The following is a 22392-nucleotide window of genomic DNA, read 5'->3' on the forward strand; positions in this document are numbered from 1 at the left end:
TCTATGATGGACCAATATGAAAGAATGTAATTTCCATTTCTGCATAGCATTAACAAGAAATTTTAGTTCGTATATGCAAGATCAACTTAAAAGCAACATGCAAACTACCCAGCTTCCATCCTATCTCAGTTTTAACACTCTTAGCAGAAACTATCACACAAATAAATGCTTTCTTTCAAAGGAACTCCCAGGCACAGTAATGAGGCTGCAAGTTCTTAATGTAGAAAGGAAGAGGAAGTTTAAAAAACTTCAAGTAACAATGACTTCTTCCAACCTATAAAAAGCAGAAAGGTACCATTTTACCCCCACTAGACTGGCCAAAATTACATGTAACAATACCAAATATTGGGAGTACATAGAATCCTTATAAACTGTGAGAACATTGAAAAGTCTTTGGCATTAATTATATCACAAAGTTGAATATTTGTATACTCTCCAACCCAAAATCTTACTCCTAGGTATACAGCCAAGAGAAACACTTTGCGTGTGTGACCAAGAGGCATACACAAAAATTTTTATAGCAACGATTTTGTAATTTTTTGAAAGGCTAGAAAAGACTCAAATATTTATCAGCAGGAGAACAAATTGAGATATATTCATACAATAGAATGTTATATGGTACTGAAACTCAACAATCATTATATACAACAATTTGAATGAATTTTGGCAACATAGTGTTAAGTAAAAAGGGCAAATCCCAGAAAACTATATATTGGACGACAGCATTTTTCTAAAGCTCAAAAACATACAAGTCAAACAACATATTGTTTTACCATAGATACATTTGTTGTAAAACTAATCTTTTAGGGGTGCCTGGGTGGCTCTATCGGTTAAGCATCAGACTTCGGCTAGGGTCATGATCTCATAGTTTGTGAGTTCGAGCCCCACATTGGGCTCTGCAGAACCTCCTTGGGATTCTCTCTCCCTCTCTCTCTGTCTCAAAATAAATAGACTTTAAAAAAAAAACCTAACTTTTTAATATAAGACTAAATTTTAAAAAGAAAGCAGCAATTGAAAGATAAGCATAAAGTTCAGGATACTGGGTATGCCTGAGGACAGGAGAAGAGATAGAGTAGGAGCCCAGGCAGAGTGGATACAAGTTACTGGGAAAAGTTCTAGTTCTTGGACTGGGTAGTTCATGATATTATCAAGCTTATAGCTAATATATGTGTTACATAGGTCTTTTGTATGTATTAAAAAGAAAAACGTTAAAAGATTGATCTAGCTCATCCTCACTCCAGCTGAGAGAGAGAGAGATGATGCTTTTTTTTTTTTTAAGATTTAAAAACATTTTTTAAAGTAATCTCTACATCTAATGTGGGGTTGAACTCACAACCCAGGATCAGGAGTCACATGTTCCACTGACTGAGCCAGTCAGTGCCCTGAGCTGACGTTTACCCTGCATGTAAAGAAACAGAGTGGTATGGTCCTGTCTTCAAATAAGGAATGAGACAAAGAGTTCTGAAAAATAGACCTCCTCTCAAAGATACTGGTAGATTTTAAAGAGAATAATCAGCCTAGCTGGAGCCAAGAGGTTATGAGTGAAATTAAATCTAGGTAAATTAAATGGAAATCTTCTTTCTAACATATGAATGGATTGTGTGGCAAAATGAACCTCTTGCCTCTCAGTCTGAAAATTGTGATGATCCAGGATGGGATCTCAGCATTACCAGGTGAACTTAAAATTTCCAGAGATAAAAGGAACAAGAGAGCTTTCAGGAAAATGGGAGGTTCAGAATAGAACAGCCAGGATAAAATAAGCAAAAAATACAAAGGCTAAATGGATTTATTTATTCAACAAAATTTTCTTTTTTTTTTTCTTTTTAAGGTTATTTATTTATTTATTTAGTTTTTTAATATAATTTATTGTCAAATTGGTTTACATAAAACACCCAGTGCTCATCCCAACAAGCGCATCCTCAATGCCCATCACCCATTTGAGAGAGACAGAGACAGTGTGGATTGGGGAGAGACAGAGAGGGGGGGCGGGAGAGAATCCCAAGCAGGCTCTGCACAGTCAGCACAGAGCCTGATGCGGGACTCGAACTCAAAAAACTGTGAGATCAAGACCTGAGCCGAAACCAAGAGTTGGAGGCTTAACCGACTCAGCCCCCCAGGAACCCCCCAATAAAATTTTCTTTAGCATAAACTGCACAGCAGGGAGAGGGAAGGGACTGGAGTAATAGAGTAATTAAGACCCACTCCCTGCTCTCAAGGAACTCATACTACAGTAATGAGGAAAAACCTTTCAATGTGCAAATGGAAGACATATCAAGAGAAATCATAATAGGGAGTTCAGATAGAGAAAGCGAGTATAATGGTTCAGAACCAAGAAAAGGGAAGAATACTTGAAAGTTTTGGAGAACAATGTAACCGATGAATCTAGTAGTAAGAGGACAGTTTTAATTTTAAGGCCAAGGCCTATGAGCCTGAAATCTGGAGACAGAGAGAGAGAGAGAGAGAGAGAAGGAGAGACAGAGAGAGAGACTGAGAACTTGGCTTGTGTCTTAAGAGAGAGCAGGAAAAGTTAGTGCCAAGGGGCAGGGCAGGGGGAGGGGTAGAGTTCACAGTTATGGAGCATTTACCATGTGCCAGATCCTCCTCTAGATGCTTTCTACGAATTAACCAATTTAATCCTCATAATATATCTATGTGGCTGTTGGTATTATCCTTGCTTAAGTAATTTGCCCAAAATCACAGTTAGGAATTTGAAAGCAGAATTTTGAATCTGAAAGATTAGATTACCCAGACCATGTTCTTAACTGTCGCACTGAATAGAGGAGGGATCTTCTAACTAAAAGTAAGAAAAAACAGAAGAGCCAAAACAGTTATTCATCACATGAATTTATTAAAGTTTGTTTATATACAGTTGAGGTAAGCTATAAGATCATAAAATGAAATTTTTACCCCCAAGACATTGTTACAATTTGGTAAATAGTAATGGTTTGCCTCAAAGGTTTTGTATTGATTAGATACTATGAATGTAGAATAATGCAGAGGAACTAGCTGTGTCTCTGGAACACGGTCTTAGGAGAAAATGTTATCTTCTTGATCTCTCAGGAGATAGAGGCATAAAGGTAGGCAAGGTAATCCTTGGCAAAGCCCTCAATTTTTCATATAATAAACTAATGTTCTTTATAACCAAGCTCATTGCAAATATGTATTTATTCAGTCTCTTTTTTCCTTCTTAGCAATTTAAGAACTGGCTTGTTGGCTTGTTTCATTCAACAGTATGCTAATGAGATAAAATTGATGGGTTTAATTCCTTTATAGCTCCTTTAGCCATGAACGGCACCCTTAAACTTAGCATACATGAGCTGTTGAGTGACTCCTGAGACATTATGTTTGGCTCAGAACAAGTCTATCAACATTACACAAAAGATAATGCTTCACTGAGTGTCTCACAATAGATTTCTAGGACAATCAAGAATAGATACTTGGGAAGAAAGTTCGATATAATATACTTACTCAAACTGCCCCTACCTGTGTTATACAGTTGTAATAGTCTTTGCCCAACTTCATGAAACACACTCAATCTTGCTTTTAGATAGCAATCAATCAATGAATCAATACAAAAATGACCTCAGTTTCTAATTGCTTATGGAGAATTTTTACCTGAGGACAAAATAATAAAACCAAAATCAGTTCCAACTCAAAAAAATGAGACTTTAATATGCTAGGAATAAAGTTATCTGAAGCAAGTTATGTAATTCATTGAGTTATAGAAACCTACAAATCAGCAACAGAGCTTTATTTAGCAGATGGTACTTCTCAGTAAACGAGATGCAAATTTTTAAATGTGAACTGACATCTGACAAGGCCACAATAATAAGGGAAGTGCTTCATAATTATGCAAGGATATTCAGTGAAGAAAAGGATGGTGAAAGATAAGGTTAACATGAAAACCTATCAGACTGAGAATGAGGATAAGTAAATCTGCAATCTCAAATGAGAATAGAAATGGCTGAAATTAAATCAGAAGCAAATAAAATAAAACGAGGGGCGCCTGGATGGCTCAGTCAGTTAGGCATCCGACTTTGGCTCAGGTGGTTCAGGTCATGATCTCACCGTGAGTTCCAGCCCTGCATCAGGTTCTGTGCTGAGAGCTCAGAACCTGGAACCTGCTTTGGATTCTGTTTCCCTCTCCCTTTCTGTCCCTCCCCCACTCACTCTCTGTCTGTCTCTCTCTCTCAAAAATGAATAAACATTAAAAAATTTTTTAATAAAAATAAATAAAATGAAAAAAATTGTTGAAGGATGTTAGTAAAGAAAGTGTAAAGTTTTGGTGTCTGATATTTCAGAGTATAAGTGAAAACTCATGGTCTTGGAAAGGGCTGATATTTAAAACTTCTCCAAAGCAGAGGAGAGGGAGAAAGGGATAAGGAGATGGAGAATTAGTTTACTGACAAAGAATGCAAGCTAGGAAGAAAAATTGTCTAGGTTCAATTCTTAGCTCTGTCACTTAGTAGCTGTGTAATTTTGGCAGTTTCCTTAATCTGTCTGCACCTCAGTTTTCTCATTTGTAAAATGAGGAAAATAAACTTATAAGGCCATTGTGAGGATTTTATGAGCTGATATACAGAGCATTTACATAGTTTTAGATACATAATAAGAGCACTACATAAATGTTATACTTTGAAGAAAAGATACCTAAAGATTAACATCAATAGCAATATTTAATCAGAGAATCAAGAAGAAATCTGGTACAGCTATGCAATCCTTTATCCAAAATCCTTGGGACCAAATATGATCCTGAATCAATGTTTTTAAATATTTTAGGAATATAACATGTTATGCTATCTATATTTTACTTAACCAGTGTTGTCCTGGGCAGCAGTCTCCAATCAAACACATATTTCCATAGTGAAATGCATCAATAGTCACACCAAATGGAATAATGAAGACTTTAAATAGAGTTATGTCTGTTCAGATCAGTTTTTACACCAAAAAATTAAGAAAAAAGTGTTTTGGATTTTGGATTTGCAGATGAGGAATTGTGAAGCTTTGTCTACCATAAATCTTATTGTATTAAATAATGGAACAATAAGCATGGGAAATACAGAGCAATAATGATATGAAATGAAAAACTTTACTGAAAACCTAATGTGTACCCAGAAAATCTAATGACTTTTTCTCTCTTAAGGAAAAAAAAAAAAAAAACAACAGATGTGTACATAGTTACCACATGGGATGTTACCTGGATTATAGCTGGGTGACTTTATGCGGCATAAATTTTTCATGATGCCCAGAACATCTCCCCAGATGTTCGCATGAATGACTATTTCAGGTCTCTGCTCAAATGTTACTTCCTCAGAGAGGATTCCTTCATCACTCTATTTAAAATATCACATGGGAGGCATGTGCACACACAATCACACAGTGAACTCTTGCCCCTTTACTGCTTTCTTTTTCTTTTAAGCACTTACCACTATCCAACATTATCTTTTTTTTAAATTTCTTTAACATTTATTCGGTTTTGAAAGACAGAGAGCATGAGCAGGGGGAGGGGGCAGAGAGAGAGGGGAAACCCAGAATCTGAAGCAGACTCCAGGCTCTGAGCTGTTGGCACAGAGCCCGAGGCGGGGCTTGAACCTGCAAACTGTGAGATCATGACCTGAGCCGAAGTTGGCCCCTCAACCGACTGAGCCACCCAGGTGCCCCCAACATTATCTTATATATTTGTTTATTATCTGTCTTACTAGACTGGAAACTCTATGGAAACAGAAACTTGGTCTGTTCAGCACCTGGAACAATGTCTGGTGAATAGGCAATTGATGGATACTGTTCAATAAATGATTTAAGAAAATGAGGCTGATAAACAGTGATGGGTTCCAAGAACTAGTCCTGATATAGCAGGTAATACTTTCCAAAAGGAAATTCAAAGCAAAAAAAAAAAAAAAATTAAATGCCACCTAAACATCAGCTGTAATGTTTATGTAATATATATATTTATGGAATTCCAGAATAGTAATTTAAAAACATTTCTTCCCTATACACATACTTATCAAGCAAATATTTATGTGCTATCTAAGAGGTAAAAACTAATTATTACACTTACATTTACATTTCATAATTAATTTTGAGTATTTAGGTAGACAAGAAGAAAAGGTATACTTAAAGTTAAAAAAGACTAAATATTAAAGAATTACAAAATAAAGATACAAAATATTAAAGAAAGAACTTACTTAGGGTTTTTCCCATGGAAGATTCTCTTGATTTTTCCCCTGACATATTTGACTCACCACTGAGAGAAACCAACTGATCTTCATCTAATTGGAAAGTGCTACTACATTCGGTTATAAAAATGGTCTAAATTAGCTTCAGAGGGCAGTGTAATCTGGTTGTATGTACACACCCACTTATGTATGCATGTATTTAATCTTGCTCCAGGTAGTAAAACTGCAATACATTTATATTTTAAAGTAAGCCAACAAGGGAATTTTGGGGTCACCATAAAACGTGCAACAAAGTTCAATAGTACTTTCAGTCCAGATAGATCCACTGTTTGGAAAGGCCCAGCTTTGCTCTTCATTGTCTCTTCATCTCATCCATATGTCAGCTGTGACTTGGGAATTACTTTTTAAAAGAAGGAAGGGAAAGGGAAAAGTACAGATTGGAATTTAGGCCAAACAGTGGCAAAAGTATCAAAACTAACTACCATTTTCAAGTTACCATACTGTATATTACAAATTGACATTCCATTGATCGTGGTTAAAATACCATCATTTCAACATGTGTGGCTTTTGCACTTTTTTCTTTCCATTATTCTTTAAAAAATTTTTTTTAATGTTTTTATTTTATTTTTAAGAGACAGAGACAGAGCACGAGTGGGGGAGGGGCAGAGAGAGAGGGAGACACAGAATCTGTCTGAAGCAGGCTCCAGGCTCTGAGCTGTCAGCACAACCTGAACCCACGTCCAGAGCCAAAGTTGGACCAAGTCGTATGCCTTACAGACTGAGCCACCCAGGTGCCTCATTCTTTCCATTACTCTTAAACTGAGAAGAAAGAAACAAAAACAAAAGAATATTCCAACAGCAGTTTAATGGCTTTCAAACTCTGTTACCTCAGATTATGCAAGGATTTTCCATTAGAATTACTTGAAAAAATAATGGAAATTGAGAATGTGTATGTTTCCCACAGGAAGAGGGGCTCCCTGAAATAAGACAGATTAGCACACATATCTTGGCCAAGTGTTGTGAATCAATGACTCCAGGATAGGAAGAAGGAGGTAAAAAAGATGAAACCAGACAACCAATACCAAAAAAGATCAGAGGCTCATCGACAGTGAGATCAAGTTTACATAATTACTAGCCTCTTTGCTCTCAAGTGGTATTTGATGGTATCGTGGGTAGGAGGATGAGGAGTGATTTGCCACAGCTCTAGACCCTCAACAGAGAGGATTCTGCTTACCTGCTTTTGAGAATGGTTCAATACCATGTTAGCATTAAAGGAGTAAACTAAACGGTCCACTTCAATAAATCTTACATCAACAAAGAAAAAGCTGTCCTTGTTTAAGTGAAAATTCCAGATCATCAACATAATCTGTTTCAGGGCATATATGTACTATACAAGTCTCATGCTTCTGACTCTTGTCTTCAAGTCCCTAAACTGGAATAAAACCAGATAAATGCCTGAGGAACCACTTCGCACCCCAAACACGTGCAAACTTTGTTCAACAGAACACTTTACTGCCAAAATGGAGTTGGCAGAAGTTTGGAGCAAAGGCCCCCAGGCTGCATGATTTGCTGGCACCAGAGAGCTTAAAAATCTTAACATAATACTGCTGAGTTTGAGCCCTACCAACTTGCTTGAGACTCCTTCTCTAAGTTTGATCTGAGAAAGATGGAAGCTGCCATCGAGAAAGACTTTATTAACACTTCATCCTCTTCCCAGAAATAATTTGATTTCCCACTCCTGATGAACATACAGATATATTCTTGGGTAGTTTTGTTTACTTATAAATTTACAACTTATATTGTAAATCTAACATAGTCTATTCTGAAATACATGTAAATTCAATTTTGTTTGGTGGCTTGGATAAAGGCATACAGGGAAACCTACTGCAAAAAGATTGATTATGATGACGTTCTACTTAGAAAATACTGATCTAAATAGCTCCCATACATGATTCAATCACAACTGATTACCCTCAAACATTGTGGCAGAAATTCAGATGTAGAATATCTATAAGTTGCTATCAATTTATATATAGTTTAGTTTGTATTATCACTTCTCTGAGTTTGAGTAATGGTGGTTTAGTTTGTATATGAAAAATTTAGGAAGCGAGGAAAGGAACCAGGAAGAATTCTTCTCTTTCACAAGGGTCAACAGTAAGGTGCTATTTGGGATCCTCTTAAGCTTGATGCAGTCTAATGAAGAATTATAAAATTAATACAATTATAAAATTGTAGTTAGGGGTGCCTGGCTGGCTCGGTTGGTAGATCATGCAACTCTAGATTTTGGGGTCATGAGTTCAAGCCCTACCTTGGCAGGAGAGCTTACATAAAAAATAAATAAAATTATAGTTAGAATAATGGCAACTATACAAACAGTAACTTTAAACTTGTAAATTTTTAATATGCAGTATTGAGAAACTATGGTTTGTTTTGGAAGGTTATTTTGTGCTGGTTCAATAGGAGATCAGGTTTAGAATAAAGATGCTACTTGCGCCTCATATACCTAAAAAAAAAAAGAAGAAGAAGAAAAAGAAAAAGCTCTTTAAAAACTTTCAAATCTTTTCCTTCAGTAACTCCATGTATTAATTTCTCTGAAAGCCTTTCTGTTTTTCGTCCTCTGGAACCTCCTAAATATTCTAATTCTCAGATATGATTTCATATTTCTAATCTCCACAATAGAGTTGGATGTATTTAGGACAAAACACTCTTTAGGATATCCAGTTGCAGAAGACTGTAGTTTTAAAGATATTTATATAGTAGTGCTGCCACCTAAAGATGAGGTGAATAAAGAAGCAATTCAAAAGAAATGACCCATCATTCTTAAACCTGTCTCAAAAGTTTTTTCACCTCTAACTAGGGATTAATAAACACTTTGTTGTTAGTATAGAATCTGAATTGTTTCACAATAACTTATTGCACAGCTGTGATTTTCTGTGGCAGGGAATTCCAACCTCAAACCTTTTAGAGTCCTCTGTGATTTGGCGTCTCCAGGAATACCTCCAAAATTTCTCTCAGACATTAGCACTGACTACAATACATGGGGACGGGGAACAGGGGCATCCAAAGATACCCACAAGTGAACAATTGAGGGATTTCTGGTTTAGTGGATAAAGTAGGTGATACTAGATCCCTTTATGGGTCACAGACTCCCTGCAACTCTGAACTGACGTTTTTCTAACTCAATTTTCTCATCTATAAAATGGGGTTAATTTCATCTCACTCTTACTTGCCTCAAAGGTTTAACTCGATAAGCTTCCTAAAAAAAAGTCCAGTCCTATAAGTGAGTTTAAAAGTTTAATATTGCTTAATAAAAGGGTATTTTACCGTGTATTGCAAGGTAACTTCAAAATAAAATATGCTCAGCTAAATAAGTTAGGACAGTGGCTAAATTTTTAACTACAGAATGACTTCTCTGACATCTATTTAAATCATGATAAAGATGGTTAAGGTAGCTTTCTATTTTGCAGCTGATAACTTTTAATTGATCCATCTTCCATGACGCAGTGTTGCAGGACAGAGATGTGACAGCATACAAAGTATGGAAGAAAGTTACCGTGCACCAAACATCTTGTCAAACTTGGTAAGATTTCAAGAAAACTCTTAAAGGACACTTTATAATTCTGCATTTCGCCCCTGCGTAGTAATTTATGAAAATTAACTCGTCTCTTACATTTTCTCCCTCTCAGCCCAAGGACGCATAAATAATATTTATCAGGGTTTTGTCCTTAGTCACAGTCCCTCAAAGGGGCCCAGTTTCACCTACACTGCGTGGGAGGCTGGGCAGCAACCCCACGCTTCCTGTCAAGGATTCCTGGGGCTTAAGCCTGAACGTGGCCTCGCCTCTTTCTTCTTTATGCTAATTCTGCCCTTCTAGCCCTCTCGGCAGGCGTCTGAAGACCAAGGTGAGACCCTCCCGGGAGATAAAAGGTCTATTGCCTCCTCAGAGATGCGGGCGGAACAAGGGCATAGGGAGAGGGTGACAGGGTGGGAGCAGCACGGATAACGACGCTTAGGGCCCTAGGTTGGAGCTGGTGCAGGCCCTACAGGGGTCTAGACCCGCCAGAGCCTAGCTCCAGCCTTCAAAGCCCAACGCGGGTTAAGTCCTCCTAGGGGCGCCACGGGCGGCGAGTGGAGGAAGTGCGCGCAAAGAGGCCACAGGCAGCCCCTTCCTCAGACGCGCCTCAAGGCCTGGGCCCGCGGGCTGTTGACGCGCCAACGGCGCAGAAGGCGCGCGCACGCGCAAGAGGAGGGCGGAGGGAGCGCGCTCGGCGCCCGCCGCCGCGGCGACTGAAACGGAGGGACGCGAGGGCGGAGGGCGCGAGCCACGGGGGGAGGATGGGGGAGAGATGGTGGGTAGCGCGGAGCGCGCGCTGACGTCGCTCGGAGTCACGCACGGAGCGCCGGGTTACGCGCCGACGTCTGGCTGCCACGACTTGCCGTCTGCGGCGGCGGCGAGCGGATCCCGCAGGGGAAGGAGGAGGAGGAGGGAGAGCCAAGGGGGCTGTGAGTGAGCGGGAGAAGCAGGGTGTGAGCCGGACTTGCCCGCGGGAGGGAGAACGAGCGAGAGCCGGGCCAGCCATCCGAGCCGCCTCCTCCTCCTCCCCTCGGCGTCCCGCCCCCGCCTGCCAGCCCGCCCTCCTTCCTCTTCAGCCGGCTGAGCCCGAGTGAGGCGCCGCTCAGCTCGCGCTGCTGTCCAGGACAGGTGTGCGCGCGCGCGCCCTCCTCCCCCTCCTCCCCTCCCCCTTTCCTCGCGCCAGCCTAGCGCCTGCCTCGCGCGCGCCCTCCCTCCCTCCAGCCCGCGCCCTCCCTCACCTGCGGCAGGACAGCGCCCGCCCGCCAGGGTAAGCCCCTCGCGACCTTCCCTGCTGCCACTGCCACAACTCGAGGTGCCGCCCACCCTGTCCCCTCTAATTGCCCTCTTTGCCCCAGGAATAATTACTGTACCATTGTAGACATCTTCGCACCTCCCTCCGGGGACTCAGGCAGTGCAGCAACGCCCCCCCCCTCCCGTAGCGCACGAACGAACGAACGGACTCCCACCTCCAAAAAAGAACAAAATCACACGCCCCTTAAAAAAAAAAAGAAAAAAAAAAAAGACATTCCTACCTCTGCTGACGGTAGTAGACCACCAGTGGTGCCGTTTGCTTAGCAATCCCTAAGCCCCATTTCCCCTGGCCATCTTCGCCCGGGCCTGGGACAGTGCGCCAAATGTGGCCGACACTCCCTGCACAGCAACCCTGGCAGGAAGGGAGAGGAAGGAGGGTTCTAGGCTTCACTACCAACCCCTCCTCTCCTCTGTTCAACCCCCACCCCCGCAATGCATACACCCGCCCAGGATGCGTTGTAAAAATAAAAAATAATACATTCGTGCTGACATCGCAGATGAAGGCAGGCCCAAGGATGGGTGGCTCGAACAAGGCGTTTTTGCTGCCCCACGGAGCTAGGTCAGCTCAACAGCCTCCTCTGTCTTTGTTCGGGGGCAAAAGGAACGGATGCGAAGCTGGAGGGTCTTCCCTTTGAGTGACAGTGGGCTCCGGAGGCGGCTGAGGTGTCTTTAGAAGGGACCCCCACAAATATATCTGCCTTGATTCTGAACTTGGAGAGAGAAAGGCCCCAGTCCGGCTAGGGCAACTTTCTTTGGCTCGTTGCTCTCTATCCCCAAATAAATGCCACCTTCATTTCCGCTGTGTGTGAGGGACCCTTTTGAGGGTTCTAATTCGTTCTGTCGGGCCAGGGGCTCTTGGAGAGCTTTTTGCAGCGGTGTCTGTGGTTGTGTCCCGTGTCCTTGGAAGGGAGGTCCCAGTGCTTTGTAATAGACGGAATTTGGTTTGACATCTTTTGGTAGACTGTGAGAGGAGAAAAGGATTTTTTGTATTATTATTGCTTCAAGACCCCCACTGCTCCCAGCCCAAACTGACGTTTGCGAATTGCGGCTTTGAAAATTGGAGTGTTGAGTAGAGTGTGGAGAGAGTTGCTGATTTCATTCCTTTGGGTACTAGTAAAACCTTTTAAGTATCAGCCGGAAGAGAGTGAGCTATTGACATTTGCATCGGTTCTGTTTGGGCCTTTTGGGTACATAAAATGTCGGGTTCTCGGAATCTTTTATCGAATTTAGAATGTGTGCTACGTTTATTTAACTCTTTTGCAAATGCTTACAGTGAAAACGTTTTGTGAAATGCGAGGGTTCTATCACATGGATTGTTCTCTTCAGGTTTTAAATGTTTAATTCATATCTTTAAACATTAAAATAGCATTGGAGAGGCATAATTTTGAAGATTAGGTGAGCTATAGAAGGACAATGTGCTTTTAAAAAATGATTGATGAAATACTACTACTATTAGTCCTTGTTGTTGTTAAACGTTAACATTTACTTAAGAGTTTCCTTTCATTTTCCTGGTAGATGGCCATGAGAAGAAATGGGTAATTCCTCCACTTTGAACACTTGCAGTACAACATTCCAGTTACTTTTAATAATTTGGGTATTGAAGATAATTGTGTAGTTTAAGACAGGCATTTAACCTAAGCAGCACTTGAAAACAATTTCTAATGTTCTTGCTTCTCTTTTGTTTTGGAAATCTGTGATACTAATCAGCATATTGTTTCTGTTGGGAACTCCATAACTAAAAGGGTTTATTACCCAGAGGTAGATTCTCTCCCTCCAAGTTTATTTTATAAATGTGTGTGTGTGTGTGTTAATTTTTGCTTTTAAAGACTAAAGCTTATTAGAATCACCCGTAGTTCAGGCTGAGGAAAATTGAAGCTTTTTTCCTTTTTGTTCTGCCTAATGTTTGTTTCACTTGTGAACAATATTTGTTGGTAAGAGTTTGTTAACGGCATAGAGATAGTGGGATTAAAAATAAAGCAATCTCTGTTCTCTTCAAAATGTGTGTGTAGTATTAATAAAAGAGCTCAAGAAATCTAGACGTTTATCAGATTTTTTAAAGTAAGCAAACTTTGAGTAGAAAGGGAATATTTTTTGATGATTTTTAATTAACACTGATATTTTGCTGCATGTTAATTTATTTCGTTTCCTCTTTGCCTTTCCTGCACTGTATTGAAAATTTCAATTTAATTTTACAACTGTTTGTTTCAGAATAACAAATTCAAGAGGCTAAATACTAGAACACTTTTCATTTACTAAGTATATTATTTAGGTAATTAACAAATGGCTAGAAGTCATTTTAAATCTACAAATTTTCTAATGGATTTTCAATGTTAGGATGCAGATCTAACTCTGAAATTCTTTTTAAGCTTCTAAACTTTTTAAGACCTTCCTCTGAGACAATATTCATTCTTCCCAGACTGCCTTTTAAGGCTACCGTATTCTGTAGCCTAAGGAAAGCCGCCTTTCACCATCTCCTTCCTAGTCTGACCAAAGCCCCACATTTACAGGCTTATCCTGAAATTAACTTTTTGAGAAGTGAAAATGTGCTGAATATCCAATTTATCATTGAATTGTTTTGGAAAAGCCATTATTAACCTTGCTTACCTTTTAGATACATTTGTAAAATAGGGGACAAGCTGGTATATAATGGTAGAAATTTTATACATATATAATAAATAACGTAAAATAAGTAAATGCATATTTATGTGAAGAGATCCAGGTCTCAGTGGTTTGCTGATTTGAGTTTAAAATTCCCATTTTGAACATGCAAATGATATTTAACTTGTGTTTTGTCTAGAAGCTTCATCAGTTGCCTGTGCGCTGGGGAACTAAGAACTCAGTTGCTGGTGACACTTTTTCAGAAAATCAGGGTGTTCCCAAAGTCAAACTGCTTCAGAACCCCTGGATATAAATGTTTGGGACAGAGAAACGAGAAATTTAAACTCTAAAGTTGGTCACGGAAGGTGGGCATTTTTAAAGCCCTTGTTTTCTGTCCTGGGGGAAGCAGTCATTAGCGTAGAAGAATGGGACCGGCAGGCGCGTGTCTCCTCATCACAATCCCATTGGGCTTCTTGCTGCTAAGAGCTTTCTTGAGGGGGCAAGCGCTTGGTTCTGCGCAGGGTAAACCCCAGAAGAAGAGCAGCGGCTCTTCTAGATCAGACGGATCGAAACAGATCTTAGCCTCAGTTTACAGCTGGAAGCGTAATGCCCCGCCCTACTCTGTGCGGAGACCCTGCCACTCAGCCTTTGCGTCCCAGTTTGGGGCCAGGGTCTATCCAGGGTCCTGATCGCTACTGTGTGAGCTTGAAGGAGTCACTGCTTTTTCTCGTTTTAATTCTTTCGCGGTGGAAGTGCGCCAACAGTTCTTCTCTCCCCTTCCTTGCAGACTTGGGGACAAGGGAGGGAGTTTAGAAAAATCAGCAATAAAATGGCACTACTCGGTACTGGAGGATGCCCCCAACTAAGGAAAAGTTCTTTATGGAGCCCAAAGCCTGGATTTCTGTCTGTCAGAATGGGCCTCCCCTTCAGGGAACCATTTCAGGGACCATTTCAGGGACTAGTAGGTGGTTCTGGGGCTGGTTCCCACAGCACTACTCCAGTTTGCTCTTTGGTAGCCATAGTGCTTTTCCCTGTTTCTTGCTCTTTAGCGGGAAGTAGCAAACATCAGCCCAGAGCCAGAGTAGCTAATGCTGGGTAGAACGGAGCCCTTGCTAAAAGAAAAAGCAAGCTGTGAATACTTCGGAGGCAGGTTTGCTCAGGAGGTGAAGGGATATATTAGGGAGCTTTGAGGGCTCAGGTATTGACAAGGTTTAGGTCCTAGACTTATCTGGGTTTCGTGATCCTTAGTCTTCTCCAGCCCTTTCTTTTCCAGGAAGCTTGCACAACTGTGGTACTCAGCTGTCTGTGAAGCTGAATGAGGGAGGGAAGACTCCTTACTTTGGGGGTTGAGGGATGTTGGGTGGGAATGGCACCCACAGATGGGACAGAAACACTCTTCTAAGGATGGAGGCTACAATCCATGTTTGAGAAAGCCAGGAGTAAGGCTGTGATGTCCATCCCCTGAGCCCCCTGCAGAAGGTGATAAGGAGAATGTAGGGGTAATGGCAGGGGTTCTCCTGGAGATAGGCCTGAGCTTCCCCACAACTCTTAGAACTGCAGACTGCAGGGAGGGAGTATGAGCATTTGCTATATATGTAGAAGAAGGAAAACAGGCCCTAGATTATGCCTTAGATCTAGGAAGAAAGAGATCCCTTCTTTCCGAGTCTCTTTCTGAGACCAGAGACCCCCTTTAGCTGTCACTGTCCAAAGATTCATTGGTTAATTAATGGTTGGTAACCTAGCTGTCTACCTAAAAACCACTAATCATGTAATGCTTTACTTTTTTGAGAGGTAGGGGCTCTCCTGGACACTAAGGAGTTTCTGGGAGGAGGGGTAAAAGGGGCGAGCGAACCTGCGTTAATGAAACCCGTAAGGAAGTGCGTTTCCCAGGAAATTCCTGACATTTTTAGCTCGTGAATTTACTAAATCTTGCTTGGTTTTCTCCTCCATTCTGGGTCCTTCCAGAGGGGAAGAAGAGTGGGTTAGGGGCTGAAGGCTTGGCAGGGCCTGGTTCATCCGCAGAGCTGGCCGGCAACCCAGGCTGGGCTCAGCCTTGAGCAGGGTGCCCCCCTTCCCCAAATCTCGGAAGGAGGAGGGGGAGGCAGGCGGGCAGTTGTGGTCCCACTGGGGGCTGGTTGAAGGTTTTTGGGTGAACGTGGGGTTTCTTTTTGATTGTTGCTTGGGGGGAAGGGCAAAGCCAACGAGAACAGGCACTGCGGGCACCCCGGCCCTGGTGCGGCTGCCGTCCTCTGCTTGGCTCCCCCCCGCCGGTGAGTGCGCCCGCCCGCCTGCCCGCCCGCCCGACTGTGCGGGGCTGCGGTTGGGGGGAGGGGGGAGCGGGATCATCTGAGGCCAGAGCCGCTGCCGTGCGCTGGGAGGGGGAAGCGGCGGGAGCGAGGGGAGGGACGGGCTAGGTGTCTGCTGCTCCGCGCCACTGCTGCCGGCGCCCCGTCCTCATCCTAGGCAGCCCCTTCTGCAGCTAAGGGTTACCGCCGCACCACCTCTCCTGTTCCTTGCCCGCCTCTGCGGCCAGGGCTCTGCGGTAGGAGATAGCCCAGGCGGGCAGTGGGTGGGCCTGTCTGGGTTTGGGTTTGGGTCTGACTGAGGCCCACATGTAAGGGGGTGGCCGTGACTTGGTGTCCCCTGTCTGCAGCGGGCTCAGTAGCGCTTCACAGGCCCTTCCCTCCACATCCTCTCTTCGGGGTCACTGGAATGCAGAACTCAGGCCCTCTCCCTGTGCTTAGTATGGCAGTCCCCTTCTCACCCCTGGTCCCCCAACTCCCTGGGCCGAGGCCGCCCAGGGTCTGGCCAACAGCGACAGCCACAGTGGTGGTGGCGGCAGCAGCTGCGACGCGGCGCGTCCCACAACCTCCCCCCCCCCCCATACACACGCCAGGGGTGTGGGGTGAGGGCCGGCGGGTGGGCGCCGCCTGGCGGGCGGGCGGTCGGGGGGCTGGCATCAGGGAGGGGGCGAATGTCACGTGCCGGCGGGCGGGTGGGCGCGTACAGTAGGGCGCCCTGCTACTGTACTGGGGAGTCAGTGCCCTGTTACCGGGTCTCGTCTCTCCCGCAGATCTCGCGAGAGTGGCTGACTGGCTGTGGGGGTTGCGGCGGCAGCAGGCGGAGCCGGGGAGGGAAAGCAGCGGCGGCTGAGGCGACTGAGGCGGCGGGCGGAGCGGCAGGCGGCGGCGGCGGCGCGGCGGCGGAGCGCAGCATCATGGCGGACCGAGACAGCGGCAGCGAGCAGGGTGGTGCGGCGCTGGGCTCGGGCGGCTCCCTGGGGCACCCAGGCTCGGGCTCGGGCTCCGGCGGGGGCGGTGGTGGCGGCGGGGGCGGCGGCGGCAGTGGCGGCGGCGGCGGAGGGGCCCCGGGGGGGCTGCAGCACGAGACGCAGGAGCTGGCCTCCAAGCGGGTGGACATCCAGAACAAGCGCTTCTACCTGGACGTGAAGCAGAACGCCAAGGGCCGCTTCCTGAAGATCGCTGAGGTGGGCGCGGGCGGCAACAAGAGCCGCCTCACTCTCTCCATGTCAGTGGCCGTGGAGTTCCGCGACTACCTGGGCGACTTCATCGAGCACTACGCGCAGCTGGGCCCCAGCCAGCCGCCGGACCTGGCCCAGGCGCAGGACGAGCCGCGCCGGGCGCTCAAGAGCGAGTTCCTGGTGCGCGAGAACCGCAAGTACTACATGGATCTCAAGGAGAACCAGCGCGGCCGCTTCCTGCGCATCCGCCAGACGGTCAACCGGGGGCCCGGCCTGGGCTCCACGCAGGGCCAGACCATTGCGCTGCCCGCACAGGGGCTCATCGAGTTCCGCGACGCTCTGGCCAAGCTCATCGATGACTACGGAGTGGAGGAGGAGCCGGCCGAGCTGCCCGAGGGCACCTCCTTGACTGTGGACAACAAGCGCTTCTTCTTCGATGTGGGCTCCAACAAGTACGGCGTGTTTATGCGAGTGAGCGAGGTGAAGCCCACTTACCGCAACTCCATCACCGTGCCCTACAAGGTGTGGGCCAAGTTCGGACACACCTTCTGCAAGTACTCGGAGGAGATGAAGAAGATTCAAGAGAAACAGAGGGAGAAGCGAGCTGCCTGTGAGCAGCTCCACCAGCAGCAGCAGCAACAGCAGGAGGAGACCGCCGCTGCCACCCTGTTGCTGCAGGGTGAAGAAGAAGGGGAAGAAGATTGATCAAACTGAATGGAAAAAACCCACACACACATGCATACACACACACACACACACACACACACACACAACCACACACAGAAAATATACTGTAAAGAAAGAGAGAAAATAAAAAGTTAAAAAGTAAAAAAATAAAAAAAAAAAAAAATAACTGTTAACTCCAAGGGAGCACCACCCACAGAACCTCCACCAACTGACAGTTTCTCTTCTTGACTTGCCACCCATCGCTGGATGTTGTCCACTTTATCCACCATATAAAACAGTAAGCAGCTGCTAAAAACAAAAAACAAAAAAAAATACAAAAAGTAATAACATTATATGAACTGTGTTTCCTACTTGATTAAAAAATATAAAGAACTGAGTGTTTATTTCCCTAATTAACCAAGAACTTTTGTACACGTTTAAGCTATTATTATTAAAAGTGTTTGCAAAATGGTCAAGATTATAATATTGCTGAATTATATAAAAGTCCTTTTCATGTTGAGCTAACATTTGACTTTAGCACAAAAAAGAGATATTTTAGAACACGTAAAATAATATTTTTAGTTTTTCTCATTTTGTTACCAAATTTCAAACCTTACATGGAGGTTATTATAGTATATTTGACACCCTATATACCTGTGATTAGAGATGTGTATATATATGAGGGCTAGGCATGCTGTGTGTCTGAGCTTTGTCTAAATGTTATGCAGAAGTTTGTAGAGTTAAAGGTACGTAGGTTTAATTCATGCAAGGTAAACAATAAGTGCTCTCTTTTATACAATATGCATTGCATCTGGACCTTAAACATATAAAAATGGTCAGTGAAACTTCTGTGAACATGAAGAAATTATTAAAAAAGGCATTTAAATGAAATTTGCTAAGTTGTGATTTTTACGGTTGGAACCAAAGTTATTCAATAGTCAAAGGAAAAAGAGGAAAGAAAGAAAAAGGAAATCTCCCATAATATTTTTCTGCATCTGTTTGCTTTGATTGAGTAGGTGTTTTGTCATTATTGTGTATATGAGATGTATCGTTCATAATATATTTTTTTTATTATGTGTAGAAAGATTTTAAAAACTTAAACTAACGTGCAGCAATTTCCAGTGAACCTGTACTTGGACATCAGGTAGCAAGTCTATTTGTGGTCACTAGCACTGTCTCCTAAACTAGTAAGAGGTCTGAAGCTATTCTTTGATTTTTGCCAGTGCTATTAACTTATGTAGACCTGTTAAAAAGCAGAGCAACACAATTATAGTTATCCTACTGAGCCATGGATTCTGAGTTTCATTTTAAAAGTGAAAGCCAAGTTGGTATGTGTAAAGGATTTCCATGTAGCTGTGGTGCTAGTTATTACTGGCTACATTATATGCTAAGTGTATTTGTGTTCCCCAAGTGTACAAGCCTTCTATCAAAAGTATGTTCTATAACTCATATATTCAAGGTGTAGGGTATGAAAATGCAAAGCTTAGGAGAGCACTTTACCAGGCTGGTGTCCTCCAAACTGAAATTGTTTGTATCGATAGTCTTTTACAGGTTTTCATTTAAAGATGTTCGTGTGCTTTTAATTGACAACTAACTTCTTGCTGCTGTATAGTAAAATATTAATATATTTTTATCATTAAACTGCTGCATGACTATCATCTTTGAGTGAAGAGAAAATGTTATAAAAAAGATGCCTTAAACAGTACATTTTGGTTTGGAATTCTGTAGAAAGTATTTTGGTTTAAAAAAAAAGGATTTTGTCTGCTATAGAGAGTTCTGGGGATGGAATTGTTTCTTGGCAAATCCAGCCATATAGATCTTACTGCTGTATGTAGAAGACACCACCTGTAGGAGCTGGAAGGTATCAGTGCTTCTCACATTGTAAAGCATTGGCCTAGGAAGGTGAAACAGTTGTCTTTTTGAAGGATTTTTTTTTTCTGCTGGTTCTTTGGGTTTTGATTTGATATTTTTAAGCTCCCTGGTTGAGTGTGTTGTCTTTGTTTTTGAGATCTACTGTATGTGTTGAATAACAAGCTATTTCCATTGTACTGTGCATTTTCCCATTAAATTGTTTGCTTTTAATATTCATACAATGTTAAATATGAGGTGACCGTACAATAGTTAGGAATTTCTTTACTTACAAAATCACTGGAAATGATTAAATTGCTTTTCCCTTTCCCCCAAGGTGCATTTTTCTTATTTCCATATAGTAAAGTTGAGCTTTTACAGTGCATAATGTGACATTTGGAATGCTTATCAACTGCATGTAAACATTAATAACCTGCACTTTTTTGTCTTAAGGTTTGTTGAGCTGTTTTGTTCACTGTACTTTTACTGTGATATGGAAAAGACTGCATTCTCTGTGCTGTTACTAGTTAGGAAAGAGAATTGCTTTGATTTTGTCTCTTGTTTACTATAGCTTCTTAAAGTTAAGCCTTGTACTACAGGTTGTTGGAGTACTCCTAGATCAGTGTTTCATAGTAGCCAGCAATAAGTAGTGCAAGTCAACAAAAACACAGCAAACTTAGGCAAAGTGTCCTTTATTTGAGATGCGAGTTCTTTCATGAGGTTTTCTTTAGGGTCACTGTTACCTAAAGTGAAACCTTTCTTACCTACAGACTTCAGATTCTGCTTGGAATCCTACCGGATCAATAAGCACATGTATTGTGCAATTGTCTTTACACTATAACAGTTAAACACAATCTTACTAAGATTTTGAAACCAGTGTCTGATTTATGGTCATTGGGTTTAAAAAGAAATCCACATGCAAATATTTTAAGACTTAAGAGGTGATCTTAGAAAAGACTAAGTGACTGTAAAGATGCTCTTTTTTGCATCTCACTTTACCTCCCCAAGCACCCTCCCAACCTTTCCTCCCTCTACTGTTTCATCCTTTCCCCACCCCTCCCCCCAGGTGCTCGGTACTTTACCAAGGTTCTATATCTCAGTGTTTTATGTTGGAGTTTTTCCTTGTTTTTTATTTTACTAGTTGGTAAACCCTGTTTGTGCTGAAATGAAAAAGGAAATGGTATATTTGACCATATGTGTTATTCATAGAAGACAGTATGATCAAATGTGCCAAAAACAAGCAAACAAAACTTAATTCCTGACAAGTATGCCTTATTTTTAATGATCTGCTTTGTCTTACAATTGAGGTCCAAGAGCTTGGTTAAACTATATTATTTGCCTAAGTATAAAAGAAAACTTGAAATGCATTGCAATATTGACGTTCTTTAAAATGAGAGACACTGTCAAGTAATTTAATCCAGAGATCAGCCACCAGATTTGAAATGCCCATATATGTGTGTGTGTTTGGTGTTGTTCGTTTTTTTTTTTTCTTTTAAATCACCAAATCTTTTTTTAAGCTACTTTTTATTTGTGCCTCCTATTTATCATGCTGATGTTAGAAGCAGCAGTCATCCAGCCACAGAGGGAGCTAAAGTTAACTAACCAGAACTGTAGAAATCATTATACATGCCTTTGACAACAAAGGAAGTTCATAAGAAAAGCCATGTCGGCTTTTCCTCTACTAGATACAGATTGAAGGTAGATGAATATTTGCCAAATGGAAAAGAGAGACAATGTGAGTCAGGAAAGACAAACTTTCCCAGCTTCCTAAAAGCCATGGAGAGTAGAAACCAAAACCCAACAGTGAAATAAAAACCTTGAAAGTCTCACTTTCTAGTCCCATGCAGGGGTTGAAATTTGACTCAAAGTGGAAAATATATCGATGTGTTTTTTAGGTCTTCACATCTAGAGATGGATAACTATTCCAATTTGATTGTTCAGGTAATGGAGAAAGCTGCTAGTAATTTTAACCCCTGCCTAAAGAAGACATAATTTCATTTGGGAGCAAATACTTATTGCCTTGAAAAATAGCACTGTAATAGCCTATGATAATTAGTTGTAGAATAACCTTTATCCCTTTTAAACTATGCAAATTATTAAATAAGTGTAAATTAGGACTCAATTAAAGATAGTTGATTATATTGCAATCAGATGGCATTCACAAACTTAACTGGAGCATATACAAATGAAATCTATTAGTCTAAGAGTTTTGTATGCTAACAGAAAAATATAATTTAGCTACCTATTCTAAAAATGGTGAATATTATTAATATTGTATAATAGGACTGGGAAGACTGCCTCCTTTTTTGAAGAGAGAGAGATTAAGGATTTTTATAATTGTTTTTCATCAAATTTTAATATTTTTGTCAAATTTTTAGGTATTTAATTTGTAAAACAGTTTGCTTTGTACTGGCATACAGAAAATAGGGTATTGATTTTAAACTTTTTGAAGCCAAGTGATCAAGTACATTTGTAATAAAAGTCAATGGATATATATCAGTTGTACTCACTGTTTTCATTTCTTATTCTTACCAATATAGGAATGCTGTACTTTTTCTGCAGGAACAATGAACTAAATTTGGGTGGAAGGGAGGGGAAAAGATCAGTCCATTGATAATGAGAATCTGGGTGGGTACCATGGCCCAAGCACTTTATATATAATCTTTAAGTCAATTAAGATTTGGTATATTAAGAAAGATGCATATATCAATTTTTTTCTTCCTGTTTTCATATGGAAC

The 22392-nt window shown here is 42.0% G+C and overlaps 1 protein-coding gene across 3 annotated transcripts; it reads left to right on the forward strand.

The window, feature by feature from the left end:
* Positions 1-10561: 10561 nt before the first annotated feature.
* Positions 10562-22148, forward strand: PURA (purine rich element binding protein A). Of its 3 annotated transcripts, none has more exons than XM_043575694.1 (2): positions 10562-11017; positions 16733-22148. In XM_043575694.1, exon 2 carries the CDS (start codon positions 16877-16879, stop codon positions 17843-17845), a length of 969 nt encoding a protein of 322 aa, XP_043431629.1. In that variant the 5' UTR covers positions 10562-11017; positions 16733-16876; the 3' UTR covers positions 17846-22148. The 3 variants fall into 3 exon arrangements, with proteins under 3 accessions (XP_043431629.1, XP_043431709.1, XP_043431558.1); XM_043575774.1 differs by having other exon boundaries at positions 10562-10878; XM_043575623.1 differs by lacking the exon at positions 10562-11017 and adding an exon at positions 16046-16201.
* The last annotated feature ends 244 nt before the right edge of the window (positions 22149-22392 follow it).

This window comes from Prionailurus bengalensis, chromosome A1, assembly GCF_016509475.1.
Source record: "Prionailurus bengalensis isolate Pbe53 chromosome A1, Fcat_Pben_1.1_paternal_pri, whole genome shotgun sequence".
In the NCBI taxonomy this organism is placed as follows: domain Eukaryota; kingdom Metazoa; phylum Chordata; class Mammalia; order Carnivora; family Felidae; genus Prionailurus; species Prionailurus bengalensis.

What these genes read in the sequence shown, in the direction of transcription:
- PURA (XM_043575694.1), top strand. Translation starts at nt 16,877, where the DNA reads ATGGCGGACCGAGACAGCGGCAGCGAGCAGGGTGGTGCGGCGCTGGGC.